This window comes from Dermacentor variabilis, chromosome 10 (genome assembly GCF_050947875.1).
Source record: "Dermacentor variabilis isolate Ectoservices chromosome 10, ASM5094787v1, whole genome shotgun sequence".
In the NCBI taxonomy this organism is placed as follows: domain Eukaryota; kingdom Metazoa; phylum Arthropoda; class Arachnida; order Ixodida; family Ixodidae; genus Dermacentor; species Dermacentor variabilis.
In genome coordinates, this window is record NC_134577.1 from 46070874 (window position 1) to 46094698 (window position 23825).

General features: G+C 44.5%; 3 protein-coding genes across 4 annotated transcripts in view; 1 reads left to right on the forward strand and 2 right to left on the reverse strand.

Moving 5' to 3' along the window:
• LOC142560465 (WD repeat-containing protein 76-like) overlaps positions 1-14962 on the reverse strand; it is a 37395-nt gene extending 22433 nt beyond the window's left edge. Inside the window, exons 1-7 of one of the 2 annotated variants that reach the window (XM_075672598.1) lie at positions 14779-14962; positions 14613-14687; positions 13694-13774; positions 10939-11022; positions 9553-9611; positions 8050-8149; positions 3610-3767 (exon numbers count right to left, since the gene is read on the reverse strand). In XM_075672598.1, the coding sequence (XP_075528713.1) occupies positions 3610-3767; positions 8050-8149; positions 9553-9611; positions 10939-11022; positions 13694-13774; positions 14613-14687; positions 14779-14826 (605 nt within the window). In that variant the 5' untranslated portion in view covers positions 14827-14962. Of the gene's footprint in view, positions 1-3609; positions 3768-8049; positions 8159-9552; positions 9612-10938; positions 11023-13693; positions 13775-14612; positions 14688-14778 lie in introns of both variants that reach the window. The other variant, XM_075672597.1, reaches the window with a different exon arrangement.
• A 162-nt stretch (positions 14963-15124) lies between these two features.
• LOC142560466 (trafficking protein particle complex subunit 13) lies at positions 15125-18263 on the forward strand. The gene is made up of 2 exons (XM_075672599.1): positions 15125-15788; positions 17222-18263. The coding sequence occupies exons 1-2, from the start codon at positions 15291-15293 to the stop codon at positions 17969-17971; spliced, it is 1248 nt and encodes a 415-aa protein (XP_075528714.1). The 5' UTR covers positions 15125-15290; the 3' UTR covers positions 17972-18263.
• Positions 18264-19771: 1508 nt separating this feature from the next.
• LOC142560464 (tetratricopeptide repeat protein 39B-like) overlaps positions 19772-23825 on the reverse strand; it is a 71842-nt gene continuing 67788 nt past the window's right edge. Inside the window, exons 17-18 of the mRNA XM_075672596.1 lie at positions 20903-21019; positions 19772-20583 (exon numbers count right to left, since the gene is read on the reverse strand). Coding sequence (XP_075528711.1) covers positions 20307-20583; positions 20903-21019 — 394 coding nt within the window. The 3' untranslated portion in view covers positions 19772-20306. The remainder of the gene's footprint in view (positions 20584-20902; positions 21020-23825) is intronic.

Below are 23825 nucleotides of genomic sequence, written 5' to 3' on the forward strand. Positions count from 1 at the left end.
GCGCTATTTCAGCACAGCGAGCATCGCGGGCGGCTGCTGGTGGGGGAGAGATACGCGGCACTTTTCTTTCGTCCGCCGTTCCGTCCCGCACTTCGCGAGGGTTGTCGTACCGTATTTACACGATTGTAAGTCGACTCGAATGTAAGTCGACCCCCCCATATCGCTTGACCGGGAAAAAAAAAAATAAAACCCGAGGGCGCATTCGATAACGAAAATTTATTAGTAGCCGACATGGTCACTGGACTACTCGTCTTCACTAGTGCTGCCATCGTCATCGTTGCTGCGGTCCCACAGCGCGTCGTGGTCCAACGAAATTTCAAATTTGGCAAACGACCGCACCAGGACATCTTGCAGAACAGCAGCCCACGCCAAATGCACCCCACCACACGCTGCCGTCAGGGAGGCTCTTTAGACAGGTCCGGTTGGCGTAATTTCACAGTCTTCTGCCGCCAGCCACTCGTTGTACTCACGGCGGAGCAGAACCTTAAAATTAAGGCGAAGGTCCGGGCTTGTTTCATGACCACGTCGCACTTCAATGGCAGGGACCGATCACGCATTTCAGCGACGTATGCCGCAAGCTTAGCCTACAGCTCCGGAAAGCGTCCAGACTTCGGCACGTGGGAAATTTCTCACTTGCCGCCACAGGGTGAAAATTTCGCTTCGCTGCAGTCGCCACTCTCGCACCATCCGTTTAGAAACATCGAAATTGCGGCCCGCTGCGCAGTGATTTGTTTCTTCGGCGTAAAGGATGGCAGCTCTCTTGAACGCTGCTGTGAACGAGTGCCGAAAGATTAGTGGGCCTGCAGCACTCATGACGACTGGGGAAGCATAGAAGTAGCACGTAGCCGGCAGTCAAGTGGAGCGCGTCAAAAAGTTTGTCAAACCAATACTAATGCCTTTAAACAGAGAAAGAGAAACCCGCGAGCGGTGTCTGCTCTTCCATGAACTACCGATACTCCCATGGATACTCCCCACAAGCGCCGCCGTTCTTAGGGTGCCGCCGCAAATGGGAACAGCGGCGCTTCCATCAACTATCGATACCCCCCCATGAGAGTTGCATGCACTGTAAGACTCTCAAAAATGTTGAAAAACCCTTCCGAAAAGCGAACAAACACGCGGGATAGCGAAAAGATACGGGTAGGGCCATAGAGCAAACATAAAATTGTAACTACGTTGTAGCTCTCGTTGGTATCGCTTTTTTTTGGCGGGGCCATGTTTTGGTTTCGATTGTAAGTCGACCCCCCAACTTCAGACTTTCAAATTTTAAAAAAGGGGTCGACTTACAATCGTGTAAATACGGTATAACGCGGGTCAGGCATAAAATCGCGTTGGATAACCAGGGTTTTTAATGCATTGCTTCTATGGGGACTTCGCCGGGACTGTGCTAATCCGTCGTAAAACCATGGTCATCGCAAAACTAGGGGACGTATAACCAGGGTTCCACTGTATTATACAGGTGTGCACCCGCCATCTCCTGTCACAGTACAAGCACCAGTATGCCTAAAAAGTGTACTGGCAGGCCTTCAGAGCTATTTCAGACGTACCTGTGGCGATTTGAGCCCTTGGGGCAGTAAAATGCATGCGTTCGTTTTTTCAAACTGCCCGACTTTTTGGACGTTTTCGTGGCCCGTAGGGAGTCCAAAAAAATGGACGTTGACTGAAATCAGTAAGGCACGATTTTTAATATAAAAATAGAGTCACAGGTTCGGCAAAACTGTCTAAATATTATGGTGGGAGCTTACAAATGTATTAATTGTAGTCATTTCATTAACTTTGTTAAACAACGGGCCAAAGAAACCGAGCAACGAGCTCTAGATACACCAGCGCCATCACCTTGGCGCCCTGGTTGAACACACTTTTCTCACCACCGCCGCCACGTCCAGACAGTAAGTTAGAAAAACAAGTTTCGGATAAAAATAAATACCTTTAAACATTTTTCGAAACCTTCATAATATCTTAGAAACTTTTATGGACGAGAAAACTTATCAACACCGTTTCAAAATATTTAAACTATATCACTCTCAAAAAAGCGATGACTGAATAAGATCATCACTGTCAAAATAGCGAAAGCTCGATTGGTCAGTAATATGGACTCGTACGACAACGTAAAAAATCCAGTTTGGAAGTAATTCTCAAACTTCCCTCTAAGAACGAAGCCTGTTGTTTCAATGTAAGTCATACTCAAATATTCCAATAATTAAGTCATACTTGAATTAATTGTGGCCTCATTCATTCTCACAAATTAGTCTACTTAATGAATGCGTGCATCCAAAATTTGCATGCCACTTCGCTGCCAAGATTTTTGAACGGCAACTATTCGACATTCGATTAGAAAATATTTGACCAAAATTACCATTCGCTTCGAATTTGCTTCGAACTCAAAATCCACTATGCCGTAACGGCGCCCGCCGCTATCAGCACATGATTCGACGAAAGACCGGAAACGACTGTAGTCCAACCCGCCAGCAAGTGGAAAAAGCCCCCGTCTATTTCCACAGATGTTTAAGTAGAACCAGCAGCGACACGCGATTCCATACATGTGTCAGGCACAATCGCTCGGCGCGTCATGCGGGAGCGTGCTTTTAGCTGCAGATAAATACATTCCAGCAGACACTATTCGCACAACCCTACTGTACAGCGATCACTCACGCTGTCTGAAGAGCCCTGTGCAGGCGCGGAAATGACTTGTTTGCTTCTAATACTCTATTTGTGCTTTTAAAGGGACACTGAAGGCAAAAACACTAGAGTAATAGATAGTGCTCAAGAAATTGAGGTATACGCAAAACACGGTTAGAGACTCCTCCGGAACATTCAAGTACTAGCCCGATGATGAAGGCAATCCTCATAATTCTGCACTACATAATTCCCGAATGGTCCACGTCACTTGACCAAGAGCAGCTGCAGTGGCGAATACAACGCTCTGTCTTGGCTCGGTTTCTCCATGGCTGCACTTGTGCGTTTTGCACAGAAAACCGTAGCGCTTTCTGTGGGGCACTGTTTTACTCACCGACTGCAGCAAAGGGTGGTGAAGGCGCATGCAACATCACCACTCCCGTTCGGAGATGGGCAATTTGAATTGTGTTAAGGTATGTGGACTCAATTTTCTCGTGAAATAAGTCTTTTTCTGGCACGGCACAAGCGCTACGAGGTTTCTGGGATGATATTTTAACTGCCCCCGTCAACCTAGTATTTGCCTTTCGTGTCCCTTTAGTAAACAACACTTTATAAAATACTATGTAACAACAAAAACTTGCCAAATATAAGAATACTGAGATGCAAACATCACTGTATATTAATTCTGATAACGGCTGTTCATCATTTGAAAACTATTCGAAAAGTATTCAATATTCAATTCACTTCTGGCAATATTCAATTCGTATCTGGAAAGATACAAATGGGAAGCGAAACTGGAACTGGTTTGCTGAAAATCTATTATAGTTCATTGGTCAGGGTGGTCTGAGGCTTTTCAGCAATGTTTCTGTGGTTTCGAGGTCCATGACCTTAACTTAAAACAAGAAATAGAGAGGAAAAAGACATCTTAGTACCCTCTAAGTCAATGGCAATATGTGCGTCAAAAATCAAGAGAAAAAAATAAAAACAAGCACTGACGTTTCAGCATCTCTTGACAGAGGCTCCAAGGCAACTTGGCTGAGCTCTTCCTTCACTAAGACCTCACAGAGGCAAGACCTGCCACCTTCATCAACGCCGCTCCCAACCACCTCCTTGAAATCAAGTGGTCCTTCTCTTATGCGCTCTTTAACTGGCTCCTGCAGGGTTAAAAAAACATTACAGGTTCTAGAGTCCAAATTTGTGCTTTTCCACATCAATCTGAAATCGGGGACATGACACACTTAATTAGACGTCAAATACTTTGTGAGTAACCTTTATGCGGTGTACAGTGCTAGCAGAAGTAAACGCATCAATTTATAGCTAACTAATGTGCCTACTATCACTGCCATCAAATGCTATGCATGTGACATTGGCGTAATTTTGGCTCGTACACTTGGATAAGAGCCCGCGTCATCTTTAAGTGGCCAGATTTTGTAACAACGTGAAATGGTGTTCTCATAGTACTCACGCAAAAATGCATACATATGCTAGCTGCTGTTGAGGAGTTCTGTTTACAAATGACTCTACATGATCTGACTTCATAAAAGAATTGCAATACACTGCAAAGAAATCATTGCAATAATGCAAGATGTCACATAAGTTTGCAATACAGATGGACAATTCACTTTGCAAATCAAGAGCACTGCTCTTGCAAAGTCCAAGCACAGAAATGTGCGATTACATACTCCTTTGTGCAAGCTAATCTCGGGACTTTCTGTTTCTTATACTTTCGATGCCTTCGTCTGAGACAGCACAAAATTTACAGCAACAGCGACCAAAGAGATTTAACAAGAGACGAGACAACCAAGTACACAACAACAGACGTTCCACTCCTGTGTGTCTAGTGGATGCCTGTCATCTACTCTTGAAGAGGAAGACTGTTGACAAAGTGCACTCAGCGACGTTAAGAAGTGACCAACTTGACTAAGAGCATTGGTTCATGGACAATGAATTTCGCAAGTTACTGTCACACTATCTGCATGAAATGGGCCTCCATGCTGCATAATCATCACTCAGCAGCCTATTTTATGTCCACTGCATGACAGAGGCCTCTGCCATCATTCTACAATTACTACTGTTTGGACCTAACTGACATCATTCTAGGAATAAACTGCAGTAAGGTGCGCAAACTGCAGTAAGGTGTTTGTGTTTGTGCCCTGAAACATCATGGACTATTCTAGGCCAGTAAATTTCCCAATTTCATCTTACCACCTAGTAGTTCTCCGCTGTCCTCGACTGCGCTTCCCTTCATTTGGCGCCCATTCTCCAACTCTTACAGACCATCAGTTATCTGCCCTACACATTACGTGGCCGGCCCAGTTCTACTTCTTCTAGAACATTGGCTACCCCCGTTTGTTAACCTTTAACCTTTGAGCATCAATGACGTAAATGTACGGTGCCACGAACAAGCCCAAAATGGTCGATGCCACATATTTACGGAGCCGTCTGTACGTTTAAAATGCGTGCCAATTTCCTAACTTTTTCTTTCCTGGCATGTGCTGCCACTATGTGAGAATACAGGGAATTTTTTTCATATGCCTCCCTTTCTCGGTTTTCGTTGCATGGTTTGTTTTAGAGCTAGTTTGCTCCGGCGCATCTATATACTACCGCTCGCGCATAGGCGTGCAGGTGGGCGGGCGACGGTTTGGATTTTGTTCCGCGGGCGGTTCCGGCTTCTTACGCTCACAAAACTGATAGCTATCTCGTTATTAATCGCTCAAAGGGCAACTGCCTGTTTCTCGCTCATTTAGTGCTCACAGGGGTGCGCACAGGAAGGATGCCACCGTGCATGCGTTTCCTTTTCTTTTTTTGGAGACTCGCGAAAACTAATTGCCTCCAGTTGGCAATAAGATGAAGATTAGCGGAAGTTTGTCACGCATTTTGCTTTTTTGATGGGCACACAACAACAGTTTTCTTTAGTGCGCTCACCTGCACGCAGTTTCATTACGCTATGGACGCAAATATTAGTGTAAGACCAGAAGCATTTGACACTTGTGAAATATTCTCGGGTGCGCATTTTCTAAGCCTTATGTGTATAACAATGCATCAAATTTTTAATTCTTATAAGTTTATTTCCTTTTTTTATTGTTATTCATAAATAAACAGTACATTTATACCAACGCGAAATATCTTTTTCTCACTTTACGGTCACCCTAGAAAAATTATGGTAATATTTTTTTAAATACCGTATGTACACGAATCTAACGCGCACCTTTTTTCCGATAAAACGGGTCCAAAAATTGCATGCACATTGGAATCAAGTACAACCATAAATCCACGTTACCATATCGCCGTCGGCATTCAAAAAATGGCCGCCTCGTACGCACTTCTAGCCTAGCTGCCGTAGCTTCCTCCATGTGCATACCTCCATGTTGTATGTGTAACCAGGCGCTGGTGTAACCTAGTCTACCGCCTGTCTTCCCGTTTCCTGCGTTTATTCAATCAGCATGGAAGCGCCGACTGCGAAGACACGCTGACTCCACCATGATGCCGCATTTAAAAGGAAAGTTACCATGTGCGCGGCTACAGACAGAAATCGGGCCGCATTACGGGCGTTCGGAGTTCCCGAAACTTGCGTGTGGGACTGGCGTGAACAGAATATTTTTGCCAGCAAAGCAACAAGGAAAGGTTTCAGTGGACTGAAGCAGAGCCGCTTCGCCGAAATAGAAGAGCTGCTCGCGGAAAACGTGCAAGAGCAGCGAGCGGCACAGTGGCCTGTGGAGACCGATCTGCTCAAAGTATGGGCGATGCAGTTAGCCCTACATAAAGGGCTAATGCATAGTGATTTCAAAGCGAGCAGCTGCTGGCAATCAAATTTTATGAAAAGAAGAGGGTTTTCTCTTTGAAGACAGACAGGGATATGCCAAAAATTGCCCGAAGAATATGAAGAGAAATAGCACAGTTTTCAGCGGTATGTTTTGAAATTACGCCATAGAAACGGCTACTACTTCGGAAGATTGGAAATGCCGATCAGACGCCGCTCTACTTTGACATGCCTGCCACCACAACCGTTGAAAAGAAGGGGGCGAATCAAGTGCGCGTTTTGTCTTCCGGCCACGAAAAAAGTAGAGTCACACAATGCTTTGTTGCACTGCAGATAGGCACAAACTGCCCCCGTATCTTATCTTCAGACTGAATACACTCCCGAAAGGAATCGTGTTTCCGAGTGGCATGATTGTGCGCGAAAATGAAAAAGGTTGGATGACCACAAACTTCGTCACTGACTGGATTGATAAAGTTTGTCGGAAGAGAACCGGCGGCAGTTTTGGGTCTGCGTGGGATGCTTGTGCTCGACGCATTCAGGTGCCACCTTGACCAGTGCATCAAGGACAAGCTAGCTGCATGCAACACAACCTTGTCGTGATACCCGGCAGCATGACATTGCAGCTCCAGCCGCTCGTTTTGTTTGAACAAGCCAGTGAAAGATAGAATTCGGGCACTGTACACTGAATAGCTTGTCAGTGACTGCCAGAAATTCATGCCCACCAATAAAATAAAGCGCGCCTCGCTGCAAGACCTTGCTGGATGGGTGAAAGATGCATGGTGCACGGTCCAGTCTGCCATGGTCAACAAGGCTTTTAAAAAGTGCGGTATTTCGAATGCCATGGATGGCACTGAGGATGAGATGCTTTGGTCTGTTGATAGCGATAAGGAGTTGTCTGATAGCGACGACAAGTGATATCTATTGGCTCACAAGAGTCGTACCGGCGCAGTGAAAATCTTGGTGGCAACGTACGCTGCTTCCATTTGTGTTTTTATTCATCGCAACTTTAGTGTATTGGGAATAAATCTGTTTTTTGCAAATGAGAGAAAATAGTATTTCTATATGAAAGCACCAGGTATTCTTTTTCTTTTTTTTTGGTCATGGAAAATGGGTGCGTGTTACAGTCGAGGTTTTCATTTTTTTTATGTTTTGGTCACAGAAAATGGGTGCGCGTTAGGATCAAGTAAATACAGTAGGTTCCTCACAAGAATTGGAATCTGCAATAATAAAAAAATCCCTGGGCGATTGCATATGGCGAAAAAAATCGGCCTTCAAAGGGTTAATCCACATCGCAGTCTTCCTCCACGATTGTATATATTTAATTTCCATTCCACATCATTCTGTATGGCAACTCATGTGAAAAAAAAAAAGAATTATGACCCAGGTGTGACGTTTTCGTGCACATTGTAGTTTGAAGACAGTGAACAAACTTGATGCAGTGTGCAGTTTTCAACAGAAAAATGTTAGAAATCTTGATTCAGGCATTACTGTCGTAACAGATGTCAAATTGCTGTAGAAGGTGCTGCAATTACTGTCTACTCCATCTACGCTAGCAGTTCTTTCCTCCCTACGGTCACTGCCTGACGAGCAGAAGTGCAAACTTCGTAAAATGGACTCTTGTTCCTCATGTCCTTCCACTTCTGTATGACAATGAACGACGACTTGGCATCACGTACCTGGTAGAAAGAGACTTGATTTGCAGGTAGAGCTGGCTTGTTCTGCAGTCGCAGACTTTTCCTGGCCACCAAATGCTCGACGTCCCGCCTTGGTTTCTTCCTGCGATTGCTGCGAGATGTAAGCAGCTGAAAACAATCTTGTATGATGACAGCGTGCTACTGTGAAATAAGGCACTCAGACACAAAGGCAGAATGAAGACTACACTGGAAAGGTGCGATCCAGTGGCACGTTTGTCCAGTGTCATCTTCGGTTTTTTTTCTTTGTGATCCAAGTGTCTTATTCCACAATATACACTACAACCAACTAGCCCCAACCTTAGCCTTTCTAGAAACTACCTTGTTGGTGAGACATTTCTTTTTTTCATTTGCTTTCCAATTTGGCTGTTTCCCAAAAATTCCAATGATGCTTTCAAATACGTAGACATTCTCCCATGAGATGATTAAGAAAATTTAAAGTATGACACCAAAATAAATGTTCATTATTTTTTTTTATCAGGTTTCGTCAAATGGAGGTTTGAGTATACGTGGAGAGCCCAAAACTGGTGCTAGTCTTAGATACCTACAAAGTAAACATGCCATAAGCACCAACTGGCTTCTGAAACTGCGACAGGCTCGCTGTTAATTTTAATAAAAACTTAAATGGTAAATATTAGTTAACTAAAGGGATAGTTAGCATGTGCACACCCTTTTGCATGAAGAATATCTGTCTGTAGAAACAAACAAGGCGACTCCCAAACACAGAGATGCCAATTGGATTGAATTGGCTCAACTCTTGGCTTGCATAAACCTCGCGATCAGATACACAAATAAAGGCTACCGAGCTTAGCCGAGAGCGCGACTCTAAGGGTATTAGAGCGAAGCTTTCTTTGGCTCTTTCCCATGCTCTGCGAGTGCTGTCTGCGGCTGTCTTGCCAATTATACACAACTAGGGCCACCACGTATGTGCAAGCGGGAATGTGGCAGTGGGTATGTGAACATTCTTGGCGAATCCCCCATCATGGGTATGTGCGACTAGATAGGTGCCCGAATAGACCATCAGGACAAGAGGCAAGCATAAAACAGAAAATGCAGACTACAGAGACGTGAAGTCAGTGTCAAAAGTAGTCAAGTGTGGAGAAAGAGGTTACGCAAGCAAAGTGAGACTGCTGGTTGCATTGAGTGAGGAGCATTCAGCTACAAAGAAACGAAGTAGAAGTCAAGACATATTGGTAAACGCCAGAGAAAGCTTCGCTTTTCACCGATTTCCAGATATGTGTTGGATCCGCCGTTCTTTTTTTTTAGGAACTCCGTGACACTTGTGCACTTTCAAAGCCTCGAAAAAAGAAATGCCATTCTCACACGTTTTCAGGGAGTGCAATGAACCCTGGCATTGTAGTTGGACACGAAACCAGCAAGGTCAAAATTACATGCTCCCATGCAGACTCCACAAACTCATATAATCACACAGCTGTGCACTGCTGCAAAACGAAATTTAAATGCAAGCCATGCAGGAAAAATGCCTACCTTGAAGGTGACGACTTGGCAGGTGTGTGTACTCGAGGAGGCACTACTGGAACCTTCAACTGGAAAAAAAAAAAAAAAATGAATGAATGAAAGAAAAAGGTATGCCAGACCGCATCAATATACCACAAGTTACGCTACAGTAGCAACATTAATGCCGAGATAAGAAATACTCTTCAAGAAGTTATTGGATTTGAAGAGCTCGTTCAAATGAAAAATGAGAGAGCAAATCTTTCTTTTTCTCCTCATCTAACTTTTCTTAGCTTTCATCATTAACCCTTTAACCGGCAATCCTGAGCTGTACTCATCATGGGAGCTTGTACCAATTTTGCCAATGACAGGTCATGCTCGTTCAACCCGATGTTGGGCTGCTCCCACTCACAAAGACGACTTGCGATCAATAATTGGCTTTGGTTTCAATTTCCAACCCTACAGGGCAGTAAAGTCCAGAAAAAAAAAAGTAATCAAGCACAAAGTAATATAAGGGTGGCTTGTTGGGCTAGTTGATACATGTTCATGCTAAGAGAATACCAGCAACTTTGAAAATGCTGGCATTTCTCTGCTGGTGCAAAAATGCTGGTATTCTCTTAGTATACAGTCGAACCCAGATATATTGAATCTGAAGGGAATCACAAATAAGTTTGATATATAGGTAATTCTATATATAAAATAGAAATATACAAAAATTTCCAAGGGGATTTTACAACTGTTAGTTCTACACAATAATTTATTATATATGGGTTCTATATATCCGGGTTCGACTGTATGTTTTAACAATCAGAATGGCATCAATAAAATTATTACATTAAAAAATTTTGGAAATTTTGTACATTTTTATGGGATCAACTTCGGGGTTACAGGGTTAACCCTACAAAGCCAGCACATTATTCCACATCAAAGGACCCAAAAAAATGGCTAAATGGTCCACCATGTCGCATGCTCCTTTCCTACAGGCAGGGAGCCAATTTAGACTGCCTGAAGAGTAATGTGCAATACTTTGCCTCCATCCCTTTATGAGCTTGAAGTAATCCCCCATAAAGACTTTTTCACCCCACCTACATCAAAATTTTAAAAATTAAATTCTGGGGTGCTAGGTGCCAAAACCACAATATGATTAAGAGGCACACCGTAGAGAGGCCCTCCAGATTTATTTTTTCCCACCAGGGGTTCTTTAGCAGACACATAAATCGAAGTACCCAAATACTTTTGCATTTCACACCAGCTGATACTTCTTGCTGCTGATGCTTGTTATGAACTGCAACGTACTCGAAAATAATGCTGCATTACGAAGCCCAGAGCAAACAAGGCCATACACGTCTCCTGTAAGACTTCACAATGTCTTCCAAGAGGCCACATGAAATACAAAGGCCAAGAGTTATGCAAACATACCTCATCAACGCCAAGAGATTCCAGGAAAGCCATCTTTTCAGCAATGTTCTTCTGAATCATCGATCGGTAAGACTCTTCTTCCTCCTAAAATTTTGTGGAAAGAAGAAATCTTAACAAAAGGACACGATTACCACAGAAAGAGTGAAATGCATAGTATGGTCCACTGTTAACCCTTTAACGCCAGTTGTTGCGAAATTGTGACATACTAAGTGCAGCCTATTTTCTGGCAGTATGTTTTCTGGCTCAAGTGCCGTTTGTCATGCATCTGTGATAAACAATGTTTTCCAGCACTGACATGCGGTGCCGTCTAGGAGGGAAGCTGGCAGCTATTGTTTGGAGTCACGATCGAATAGGTGCGCGTGTGTGCAACGTGTCCACCAGCTTTTGAGTACATAAAAGAATCTCATTTCATGCTTGGTGCAATAGCATGGCGACAGACAGAAAACAAGTATAAAGGTACGCAAACAACAAAAACTGCATAAGGCCATATAGACCCTCTTCACTGAAATCCGGTGGGCACCGCATTGTTTGATCACGTGGCGACGCGTTAACTGCTTGCCTCAGCTGCCCCCGTTGCCTCCGTGCTTAATATGAATGTGCATGACACCCCGATGCAGCTCAGCAAGCCTGTTTTGGCTGATTTCGACGACATGAAGCTTTGGCCACAGGCTCAGAAGATATGCAAGCGCTTTAGGTGCTTATACGCCCTGTTCAAACAGCACGAGCAGCATACACTGTGCTTGTACTAAAGCAGGGCTGTATTTTCACCTGGCCAAACTTTCAGCTTATGAATTTTGAAGCAGTGGTTTCTCATGTTTTTCGCTCCATAATATGCCATGGTGCGGTCACTATCTGATAGTTTATTTTCTGCTTAGTCGCTTGCAGATGTGCTCAGTTGCGATAGATTTGATCTTGCTGCGCACAATGCTTGGAGTCTAAATGTTCTGTACTTTGTAACAGCTTTTAGCAAAGATGCATTATCGCTAGTCATTCGCTTGCTCTTGCGGACCGTCAAGAAAACGTTCAGCTTCGGACGTTTATGTGTAGTTGCCGTCACCCATGCTTTGGCGCGTTAGTTCAAGTGTGTGCCCATTCATTAATTCTTGATATGTTGGCAATATAGTGGGCATAAGATTCAGGGGAGAAGCCAGGACCAGACTTCATGCGAACTGATGCAGGCATATCACATAAAAAGGAAAGGCCAAGACTGTGTTAGTGATACTTATATTGGGTTGTTTCAATATGAGATAGATTTTTTTGATAATTGGTTAAAAATAATTTTTTTTATAATTGGTAAAAAAAGAAATTGGTTGCCCCGCTAGCTTGATGAGTGGATGAGTGTTCTTGTTGCTGCGTTCTGTGCATGTTCTATTTGTCTATATGTTGCCACGGGTTGCCATGAATAAACCAGTTGAAAGTTACCGCCCATGCCGTTTTTGTGTTCTTTTCTGCTGTTCCCATCTTTATTTGCGGTCAATATGATATGTAGTGGGCATAAGTTTGCATGCGAGCTGGGGTGGTCCTGTGTATAGTGAGAGAAACTATTATGCCAGGAAGTGGCACTACTTCCTTTGTCACTGTAATGAGTGCCACTCACTCTTGGCGACGTTCGAGGGGTGAAGTACTTTCTTTGGATGTTAACGATACAATGCTGGCGGACGAGTGAATTTTTTCATCCTCGAGAAAAACTGTGGATTGCTAAGGGCCAGCAACACAGGCAGTCCTTACGTAGCAGCTGTCCGTGGACTTGGTCACACAGATTCATTCCAATCCTTAATATGCCAGTCACTATTTTTGCAGACGACACTGCATATGTCTCCCCTCTACCATTCCACATCTTGCAGCACGAATGGAGCACAGTGCGCCATCAAACACTCAGTTGCATTTCCGACAGTTGATCACACAGTAGCAGGGCAGAGGCGGTAATGGTTTCATACTCATGCGCTTTGGCTGAGGCAATGTGTGACATGGTGCCCAAAGCGCAGTCTTGTTCGTGTAGAACAAACTGCTCCACGAAAAGGGTTTATACGAACTTATTTGTGGCACATTTTGCTGTCCATTGTGCATGCGCTTACACAGTGTCCTGTTAGGCAACATCCTCAAAACGTACATCAAAACTGCTCCGCTCTGGCCTGTCTCACCCATGACACAGTACTGACACTTTCTCCAGACGAGCTCCAAGCAACGTGCTCCCCAGCGGTTGACCTCGTTTTCCGCAGGGAACCAAGACCCCAACTTCCCTCCACGGGGACAGTTTGGCTGCCACCTCCGACGGTGCTCGATGCAATGAACAAGCTTTCACCCATTCCAGGCTGTTTATGCCTTTTAGACAACCATGCGTCACACGCATGTCCACGGGCCAATGACTCACACAACTGACATAACAGCTTACCGATTTCAAAATCACAAAGATTAAAAATCTGCTTTTGACAAGGCAGAAGGAGTGCTAGCTCTAACTTGACCAATATTTTACAACTGCTAAACATAGAGTGCTCCATGAAGGCAGCACAGCAGCAACAGAATAAGTTTGGCCTAATGGGGTCCTTTAACATACACCCAAATCATGGTACAAGATACTTATTGCATTTCGCTCCAATCAGAACAAAGATTTGAACTGAAGATCACATTATGTTCACTACGTGTAAGACACAATACTGAAAAGCGCAAAACTATGCCTTACGTATATTGCAGTGCATAGACTACAAGTGCAAATGTCAATGAATACAGAGATGTTCAAAACGCCAACGAAAGCTACCTTCTCAACTTTTTGTTCCTGTACAGCCTCATTTTCGTCTGCAGGGCGCTTCTTTCTCTTGGCAGAGCGCTCCTTGTCATCCTGTACGAAACAAACAAGGCAGCCACCGAGCTTCAAGAAAGCCATTCAGAAACAACTCACAAATATATGTACCGCAAACCAAGCAGCAAACAAATCAATGTTCCCTATGCTTGCTAGTTCACTTCTGGATGCATTGAATGTTGCACAGACAAGAAAAAAAGATTCTTCTAGCTTAGCCTTCTTCAAGCTGAAGTTCTAGACAGCGGTAGCACGCCACAACGACTTGGTTCACTTTAAATACCACATTTGAGTACAATATGTGCCTGTTTAATCTACAACTATTCAGAATTTCACACCTTTTGCAGTGATGCTGCACCATTAAAAAGAAGAGAGAGACTCGGCAGCCTCAAGTCAATGGCTGCACTAAGCAGCTAGACTTTAATGTACCCCTTCACATGACTTGGCAACCCATGTCATAGATGCAAGAGTGGTATTCCCTTAAGCGCCACTCTGTACTGCTAGTTACTATCAATTTGTGCGCAAGGCAACAGGAATCCTGCACCTGTAACAGAATACGCCACAACACTCCAGATATTTGTGAAAAACGAGAATGAACAAGCTAGATGCTTAGCCGGACAGCTGCATCCCTGGAGCATGACATATTTAGTGGTTTATTATAATCACTTCAAATCCATTCGAACAAGTTAATGCAATAAATCTATATTTCGGTAAATTTGAGAACACTTGCGTCATTTGTTCGCCAAGCGTACATGAAGAAATAGTTTTGACGACGCTGTACGTTTCGTTCCAACGCGAACATCGTTTTAGTTTAGGCGCCGTGCAAACGCTTCGATGCCAGACACAATTGCAAGAAGTTACACCACAGCGCTCCACGCACCTGCTCTCCTCCTCCTCCTCTTGTCGCGGACTCTTCTACCACCGCCTTCAGCAAACGCTTGAGGGTGAGCCTCGCCTGTTACATGAAGCAAGAGGTAGCGCGGTGGCCACGAGAAACGCCATTAAAAAAGGCACTGCATCAAAGAAAGAAAAATACGAGCACTCACTGAAATCCGCGTGGATGGACCGTAGAACGACGATGCTACGGCACTCATGATGAATCCAAACTCGACTGCCACAGTTTAGTAAGATGGCAAAATCACACTTTTTCCGCACACTTCGCACGCGCGCTTTCTTACATGCCTGAGCTTGCCGCCTGCTCGGTCGCTTTTACGCGCGAATCTGCGCGAACGCCAAAACCCGGTCATGTGACTATAGTCACGTGGTGCTAATCCATTATTCGTTACTTATTTAATTTGTGTGTGTACTTTATGCACTTTATGGGATACTCATTATTTATGAGAAGATTGTTTTCAGAAATCAAGATTTTGTGTGTTGACGCTCTGTCGCTGAAAGTCGCCACTGTCGCAACAACATACAACATGGCGGTGGGCGTGTGCGAGCTGGCGGCGTGTTGTTGGTAATGCTCGTCGGCGCCCCGGCTGCGGACAGCGATCAAATTCCGCGTCGATCTGTTCGATCAGTCTCGCGTGCATGTTCGTAGACGAGCGCCGCGATCATGGACCACAGGGACCAGTTGCTTGCGCTAAAGGTGATGCGTCTGACGCGGCCTTCTCTCTTCACGACGTTGCCAGTCGTGTGCGACTCGCGGGACATCCCGGGCAGCATGTGGATGCAAGAGCTCAAGCAAGACCTCGGCGCCCCGTTGGGTCTCGAGCTGTTCGGCGCGGGCAGCTTCCTCATGCTTCCCCAGAGCTTTGGCAACATCTACCTCGGCGAGACTTTTTCCTGCTACATGAGCGTCCACAACGATAGCCAGACCACCGTGCGCGACGTGTCGGTAAGGGCCGAGCTGCAGACAGACTCGCAGAAGGTGTTGCTGACCGGCCGCGCCGATGGTGCCGACGCGGTCGCCGAACTGGCGCCCAACTGCAGTATCGACGAGGTGATCCATCACGAGGTGAAGGACATCAACACGCACATTCTTGTCTGCACCGTCAACTACTCGACGCAGGCAGGGGATAAACTGCACTTCCGCAAGTTCTTCAAGTTCCAGGTCAGAAATGTTGCGACTGTTCCTACCATTGTTATGTGCGTCAGTGCCACGTGTGCCACCGGGCGATACATTTCGCAGCGATTATTGGAACATCGAATTATTCGATACTACGAAGTTCTCTTTAAAGTATTGTACGTTCCATAACGAAACCAGTAGCATGAAACTCAGGATTGTTTTCGTTACAGCAACGCAAAAGAGCGCGCACATGCTTGACTGTGTCATCTACTACTCAACACAAGCGCGGGCGAAGATATGTAAATGCTGCGAGTTCAGGGTCGGAAAAGTTGGCAGTCAGCAATGCCACTGCAAGTTTGTGCTACTACATACCATACTGTTGCGGCCGAGTTCTTTGTCACAGTGTGTAAATGCGAGTGAAACACACTGTTGCAGCAAGTTGGATATGACAAAGCAACTGTAATGCTTGGCTCTGATGTTCTGTGATGAATTCAATATTCAGAAAGATCAGTGACCGTAAAGCTGAACTTGCGAACTGTTCATAGCCCAAGATTGTACAATTAACTACCGCGTGGCAGAAGGAAACCATTCAACAGTAGCTTTGTAAGAATAGATATAAGCATGTCCATAGCAAATTACGGCATACACCGAATAAATGTAAGGTCTAGTTAGCTGTGCGTCATTTTAGTGTGGAGCATGGTTTCTTTGGGTCTGTTCCATTCATAGTTTGTTGCACCAGACCTATATTCTAAATCACATTTGGAGAAACCTTTGATATTATGCAACATCTCATGGGAATGATGGCCCTTCTGCCCTTTGTCATATCTGTTGGACACTCACTGAAAGTGATGTCTCTTATAGAGTCATTGAAGATACAGCCCTATTTAATGCTGTGCAGCTCCCTCGAAAACATGCACTAAGAATGCTGTCCTCAGTTGTAGTGCAAAGGCACTTTATTGATGACATGCTTTTTCAACAAAGAGCTTCCTCTTCTCTCTTAAAAGTAACTGTAAACATAGACTGTAGCCATGAATAAAGTTCACTTACCTCGTTTGTTCAGCAATGTTGAAAACTGCATCCACATGCCATTTGTCCAGAGACCACGAAATGAAGCACCCACACTACACAATGCATTCTTAATGTAATTTATGAAGGCAAGAATGTGCATTGCATCTCACAAAAGACAAAACACGGTGAAAAAAATTCATACAAAATCGTAACCTTGCGTTGAAGCATGTATAGCTTGAGGCTATGCAGGAAAACCATGGGCGACTGCTACACAATGTGGAAGAACATTCTAGGTGAGATTATAATTTCAACTTTATTGCCAAGGTCCATGCTCTGAACTTTTGCAACTTTTTGAAACATTTCCCATTCACTCATCCACAGGTGCACTATAGAACGTTGTAAAAAATTTTTTCAAGCTTGTGAGTTTTCTAAGGCAACTCTGTTTTAACCAGAGTGCAATGTTGTTCCAGGTTTACAAGCCACTTGATGTCAAGACGAAGTTTTACAATGCAGAGTCAGATGAGGTCTACCTCGAAGCGCAGTTGCAGAACATCACCTCCTCGCCAATATGCCTAGAGAAAGTGGCACTTGAACCCTCCCCATACTTCAGCGTGTGCCAGCTCAACACGTGCGGAGACAGTCAGAGCGTCTTCGGTCCCGTGAATTTTTTGAACCCGCATGACACGCGGCAGTACTTGTTCAGCCTTTCACCCCGGTCGCCGTCCGAAACAAGCGACCCGGTTACGCAGCCCGAAAGACGCCGAAGCGGTGTCACCAGCATTGGGAAGCTCGACATCGTCTGGCGGTCGGCCATGGGCGAGAAGGGACGTCTGCAGACGTCGCAGTTGGAACGGATAGCCCCTGGCTATGAAGACATCAAGCTCACCATCGAGTCAGCACCGAGCACTGTAAACTTGGAGGAGCCGTTTGAGATTGCTTGCTCCGTGATGAACACGTGTCAGAGGACAATGGACCTGGTTCTTGTGCTTGAAAACTTGCCGTCTTCAGGGCTGCTCTGGCAAGGTATGTCGGGTCAGAGCCTCGGCAAGCTGGAGCCTCAAGCCACTGTTCGCATCAAGCTAGAGGCCGTGCCTTTCCGGACGGGGCTCCAGAGCATCTCGGGCATCAAGCTGTCGGACACTTACCTCAAACAGACATACGACTATGATGAGATAGCATGTGTGCTCGTGTGTGCCAACGGAACGACAGTTTCGTGCTGATTGCGGCTTGTGTCTATCCTAGTATTGATTTCGATGTTTCGTCATTTGGGAGATTACTGTACTGACAGACGAACTATGATGTGAAAGATGTTACTCTGTTGCTATTGTGCTGAATTGTATGCATTCCCAAATGTTAAGAAGTTATTGAGGTGGTTGTATTTGTTATAACTTGTTGAGGAATATAATTGCTGGATGAATTCTATTATTAATTTAGATATTCGTGCTCTTTTTTAATGCTCATTTTCATGAAACTGTGTGAAATGACATTCAAAATAAAAAACACCACACTTTAGAGTTCTGGTTTTATTGGCTAGAGATATAAGCATGCTTGTAAGACTGGCCGACAAACTTGAACTACACATATATCTCTCTTTTCGTACAGTAAATCTCATCTATATTCAACGGAATGTATCACAAGAATGTACACAAAATGGGGGGTAGGGGGGGAACAAACACCTTCTGACTGCCTTGGCAGCAAGGTTTGTGCCCTCCAAAGTAAATTAAGTGGGTTTTTTCCTGTACAGTGAGAGACAAAGGTTTGCGTACCACAGGTTGGATGAAAGACTATCTTTGCTGTCTGAAACTGACCAGTGCGATACAACGTCTGCGTGCTGAGCCTTCTCACTGCACTCTGGAAATCCACTTTTCAAGCTTAAAGTGCGAGTTAATACAGCCTGTCCAAGGAATCTATGGTCCGCTAACATCTGCCCACAAATGTACAAGCGCTGATAAAATGAAGCTGCAAGACGAAGAAAACACATTTTAAGTGGAGTGACTTCCTTGAGTGTGTGGATTCCGACAGAAGCACAGCACTACGTCACATGTCCCATCTCTGGTGCTAATGTAAAACCAATTTTTTTTTAAAAAGTAGAGCCTTGAACAATCTTGAGAGTGCGCTGTTGTGCAGAATGTCTAGCAAAATGCTTGCCCTGGCTTGATCCCCCCAGAAGCTGATCTGTGCATCGTGCATGCCATCCGATATTTTAGTTTTTCTACGCTTTATGTTAACTGCACATAAAAAACAATTAGTTTTATTGAAGCCACATTTTCAAGTGCAGCTGAAGATAATGAAGATGCAAGCTACACATCAATAGTGAGAAGAAAAAAAACATCCACTTAGGCCTTGGTTTAATGTTGATAAGCAAAACTATGAGCTACATTACTTTTTTTTTACTCTCATTGACAGGGACCATGAGACAGTATGCGTGAATGAAGAACATAAGTAGTGTTGTGTGCATTCTGATTTGTGCGTGCTTAAGTTGCAAGAGCAACAGCCTTCTTTGAAGGATCTAATGAACATTTGTCAAACTGCATTGTTTCTGACACGCACACACAAAGCTGGGTTTGCTTGGGGCACAGGGAAGTGATAATGCACAAAACTGAGGTATTTCTCGCAGGAAGAAAGAAAAAACACCCTTGATACGTAACATGTTTTAGTGCCAGAATAAAATGCAAGGTGCTCATTTTTTTGCTCTTATATTTCCTACTTTGGTTCGCTACAGCTTTGAGCCCAAACTAACCCTTACTGAATGTTTTGTCTGACATTACGATGCCAACGAGCTCAGCGACACTGCAAGAACAAAGCTTTAAGGTGCCACATAAGTGTTATAATACATGAATCAACAGCTGGCTAGTGTAACAGTCTGCAGCCTATTACCAGTATGGCTAAAGCCAGCAGTACTAGTAGCCTAGCTGAGCTGACACTTTTAATATATGTTAGTCCCAAGACGAGACAGCATGAGAGCATTTGTTCACAGAGAATGGCCACTGAACACAACTACCTCAAGACATTTCTTTTGCTTGTTTTTTTTTTTTTCCACACTACAGGGAGCATGCATTCTACACTTCTCGCAGCTAGTTGCATGCGCTAGCTCTTGGTGCCAGTGAAAAGCAATGGCCATCACACAAAAATGAAAACACGAATCTAAAAGTATGCACGCTTGCCAGGCACAACAGATTGCCTGCTGTCCCACAATAGCAGCACTCAGCGAACGAAAAGGAAGGGGGGGGGGGGGCACGCAAGTGTATGCGTAACGTGTGAACAATGACAGAAGAAGAATAACACGAGTGCCAACACTCTGATCACAGAGCCGGAATGATTGCGGTGACCCAAGTTTGTATCCGCGACGACCAGTTCGCCATTACACTCTTTGCCTTTGTCTCGAGGCTCAACCTTTGAGCTGGATCTTGCACGAGCCCATCAAGCTGATAAAAGAATAAGATAAACACAAAGGTGCCTTTGCAACAAGCTCTTGACTGGCCAAAAATGCGGGATCTTGGTGCGCAGTCGCGTGTGCTTGGGGATGTTCTTTCTCCCTCGGGAATGATCGGAGACTCAGTCGGCGCCCACGATGCCTTCCTCGCCAGCGTTCGGAATGGGTGGGTGCATCACTTTCTTTGTGATACCCGGGCTGGTGCTCAGGAAAGGAAAGCCGTTGACCATTACGCCGTGCGTTGGCGTGTTCAAGGGCGAAGGAAACGGGGAGTTTGTGGGCGATGGCGTTGTCGGGTCAGATCGGGGCGACAGGTGGCCTCCGGTGCGGAGCGACTTGAGTGCCGAGTGAATCCGGAAATGCACCAGAGACTCGAGCAAGTAGTCACGGTAGTTGTTCCTACACAGAAGACAGAAAAAGGAAAAGCTGGTTAGTTTTCTTTGTACCATGCTTCTTCAAATAAAGATAAGTGCCAGAAAAAAATGTCATACACAGTGTTTTACAAAGGTTTATGGCCCTCCAAATTCGTGAATAGAGGCAAAGAATAAAGGATGAAGGGAAAATTAACCATACATTCCGCGGGCCTCTACCTGCTTGGAAATTTTTTTGTACTGCACATATCTTTCAAGATTACAAAATTGCTAAGCTTCCTCAGCAAAAAAAAATGAATTTGAATAATATTGAAGGCAAATGCCACCTAAAAGAGACAGCTCTTTACCTGGCCTGGTCCAGCCATTCCTTGGCCTTAGTATACTGCTGCTGCTGCATAAAGAGGAAGCCCAGCTCAGCAGCAGCAAAAGGCAGCAGGTACGTGTCCTCCAGGATCTGGTCCTGACTGCAAGTAGGGAGTTGAAGGCATATCAGTCATGCCAACCACACAATGGTTTAGTAACGTGGTCTAATAGTGCAATTGCGCCACAAGGAACACAGACCATCATTACTGCACACAACTATAGTAAAAAAAAATTTTTGCCCTTTTTTTTAACACGGTTATATGACTGCATGCTCCACCCAGTTGGCGGCTGAGGCACCTGCCCGTTTGGAGAAAAAAAAAAGCACTTGCTGCAGCAGATTGGTAAAACTCTAGTGTTGCACCATACGGAGCACATCGTTTTTTACCGTCTGAATTCAGTGCCAAAGAATGACATTCCACAATAGTCGTAGCCAGCAAGCCCACCTTTCTTGTTTGATTGCTACACAATAATCACTTTTAACTTAATAAAGTGGCACCACTTCTGTCCTAGTGAAGGACAGTGCTATAAGGATAAATCATAGCAGCACAGCATGTGTAGGTGTGTTTCTTTGTGATCACAAAGTCCTGAGCTGTCTGAGCCAGTTGGTGAAGTATAGGTCGGCACAGGGCATGCCACACAATATAGTCGATTTTCGTTGATTCGGCTCTGATGGGACCGACAAAATTTGCTAATTATGTGACAGTTTGAATTAAACAAGAAGCAGAAAAAACACCCTGCTGATTAATTTGTTATTATTTGCCCTATCCTAACACACCCTCGAATCAAATGCGTGCCCACTTTCTCTCGCCCACATCTCTTTGCAGAGATTAGTCGTCTTGCCCAGGGGTGAAAGTTTCACGGGCGCAGAAAACAGCACTTTTACTCCAGCTCATTGCCCGACCCTTTTCAGTTTGTGCAACAGTTGATGAATATAGGGCAAAACAACTACCATAAGCCCTATATTCATCGGCTGTCGCAACGAGCCAGAGTAAAAGTGCTGTTTTCGGCACCCATGAAACTTTCACCCCTGTGCATGATGACAGATCCCTGAAAAAAGAAGCCCTCAGGATCCACTACAAAACAAATATAAATATGTCCAATGCAAACAGGCTGCGATCTATCAGATCTTACTCTCCTGTGGTAGAAGTTGTGTTGGTCAAACAGGGCAGACCCTTAATGGAGGTATTAAAGAGCACAAGTAAAAGTTCAAATAAAAAACAATGGTCACCTTGCCATTCACTGCAACGATCACCTTTGCAAGACGAATTTAACTGCATGTTCAAAAGTAGGCCGGGCCCAGGAAAAATGGACTAGGGAAATTATCGAAGCCATGGTGATAACACAGGTGGCAATTGTATGAGCACACTTTCCCTCTGGCTTTCCAAAAAATAAATTGCTTACCTGGAGGATAGTGTGTGCTGAAAGCGCACATACCATACTGTGTCTTGTACATTAGTGCATGTTCTGTTTTGAAATAAATTAGTTGTAGTTAGCACTTCGTCTGCCCTGTACCTTCCTTAGTCCGTCCGTGTCTTAGGGATTTAACCTGCAGTGGCCACCCTGTCTCATGGTCACTTCTCACCTTAAGAAAATTGCGAGAAAGAGAATCCAATACCAGCCATTGAGAAGCATCAGAAGGCTGGCCTTGGAGCTGAATATGTTGGTGACGAGAGGAGCCGTGAAAGGAACCTCAAGATGCTCCCCTACAAGTTACAGAGAAGACATGGACTGACAGATCGCAGTGAAAGGGGAGATGAGAAAACTGCTGGCTGCTGTTGGCACAGGCCACAAATGGAGAACTCTTGGCAACTGTCTTCACAGATGACGACATTTTCGTGGTAGAGGCCTGTCGCAACACTCGAAACTGTCCTGTCCTTGCTCCAATGTCAGGCATGCAGCCATTTAGACAGCTTTTCAAAACTCCTATGCGGCATGAACTGTTATGGTTTGAGATTGGGTAACCACCTCTGGATGTGTTCTCTCTTGTTTTTGTGACAAAAGGTGCAAATGTCAACACTGACACATGCCTGAAAGACGTTCTAGAGCCTCGTTCGCTTGCTCTGGTCCCAGTCTCACTTTGACACTCTAACAAGTAGTCTTGGGCCTTGCAGCAGGACGGCGCCCCAGCAAAACAAGAGCGAACCAACGCCACATCAATGGTGTCATGCTCTTTTGCCTGTCTTCATTTCGGCTGCAGAGTGGGTGGCAAACTACGCTGACCCAAACCCAATGGACTTCTGTGTGCCAGCTATTCTTAAAAAGGAGGTCTGCACCCATTAGCCCTTAAATCATAGCTGGAGCAAGCTTGGAGAAAAATTCCCCTGTCGATACCACACAGGCTGCAAATGAAGCATGCCCAGAATTTTTAAAGGCCGTGATCAAGGCCGGGAGAGGATACATTGAATAAAATGTTTTGTGTTGCATTGCATGCATATTGGGTGAATGCCCTCCAAATATTTATTGCGCTTTCTTTTATTGTCAACAGAAATGTTATGCATAGGCATTGCGACAGTATCTATGGTGCGCCCTGTAAATCGATATATGAAATTTGTCTGCTTTAGATGTTCTAATGGATGCAGTTTACATAAATGCATAATCTGTTCTTGGTGCAGAGTTAGAATTTGTAAACTTCCTGCTTCTATTTTTTTTTTTTTTCAAATATACAAATTTTCAGCAATTGTAAAAATATTCAGGCCCTAAATCAAAATTATGCTTCCAGCAGTCACTAGAATTTAGCTTTCTCAGATGCAATAAATTTCATTAAAATGGGTGAAGGGCTTATCTCAGAAAAACGGTTCTGCATTTTACATTTATTTGACTAGGCGGCATCGGAGTTGGGTTTGAGCTAAAGCTTCCTTTCAAGGTCATAACAGAAGACAACTATCATCATGAAGCAACTTCACTAGG

Excerpts from the sequence above, each read along its gene's own strand:
- LOC142560466 (XM_075672599.1), top strand. The coding sequence starts at position 15,291 with ATGGACCACAGGGACCAGTTGCTTGCGCTAAAGGTGATGCGTCTGACG. Across the intron at positions 15,789-17,221 it reads GCAAGTTCTTCAAGTTCCAG|GTTTACAAGCCACTTGATGT; the intron begins GTCAGAAATGTT and ends ATGTTGTTCCAG.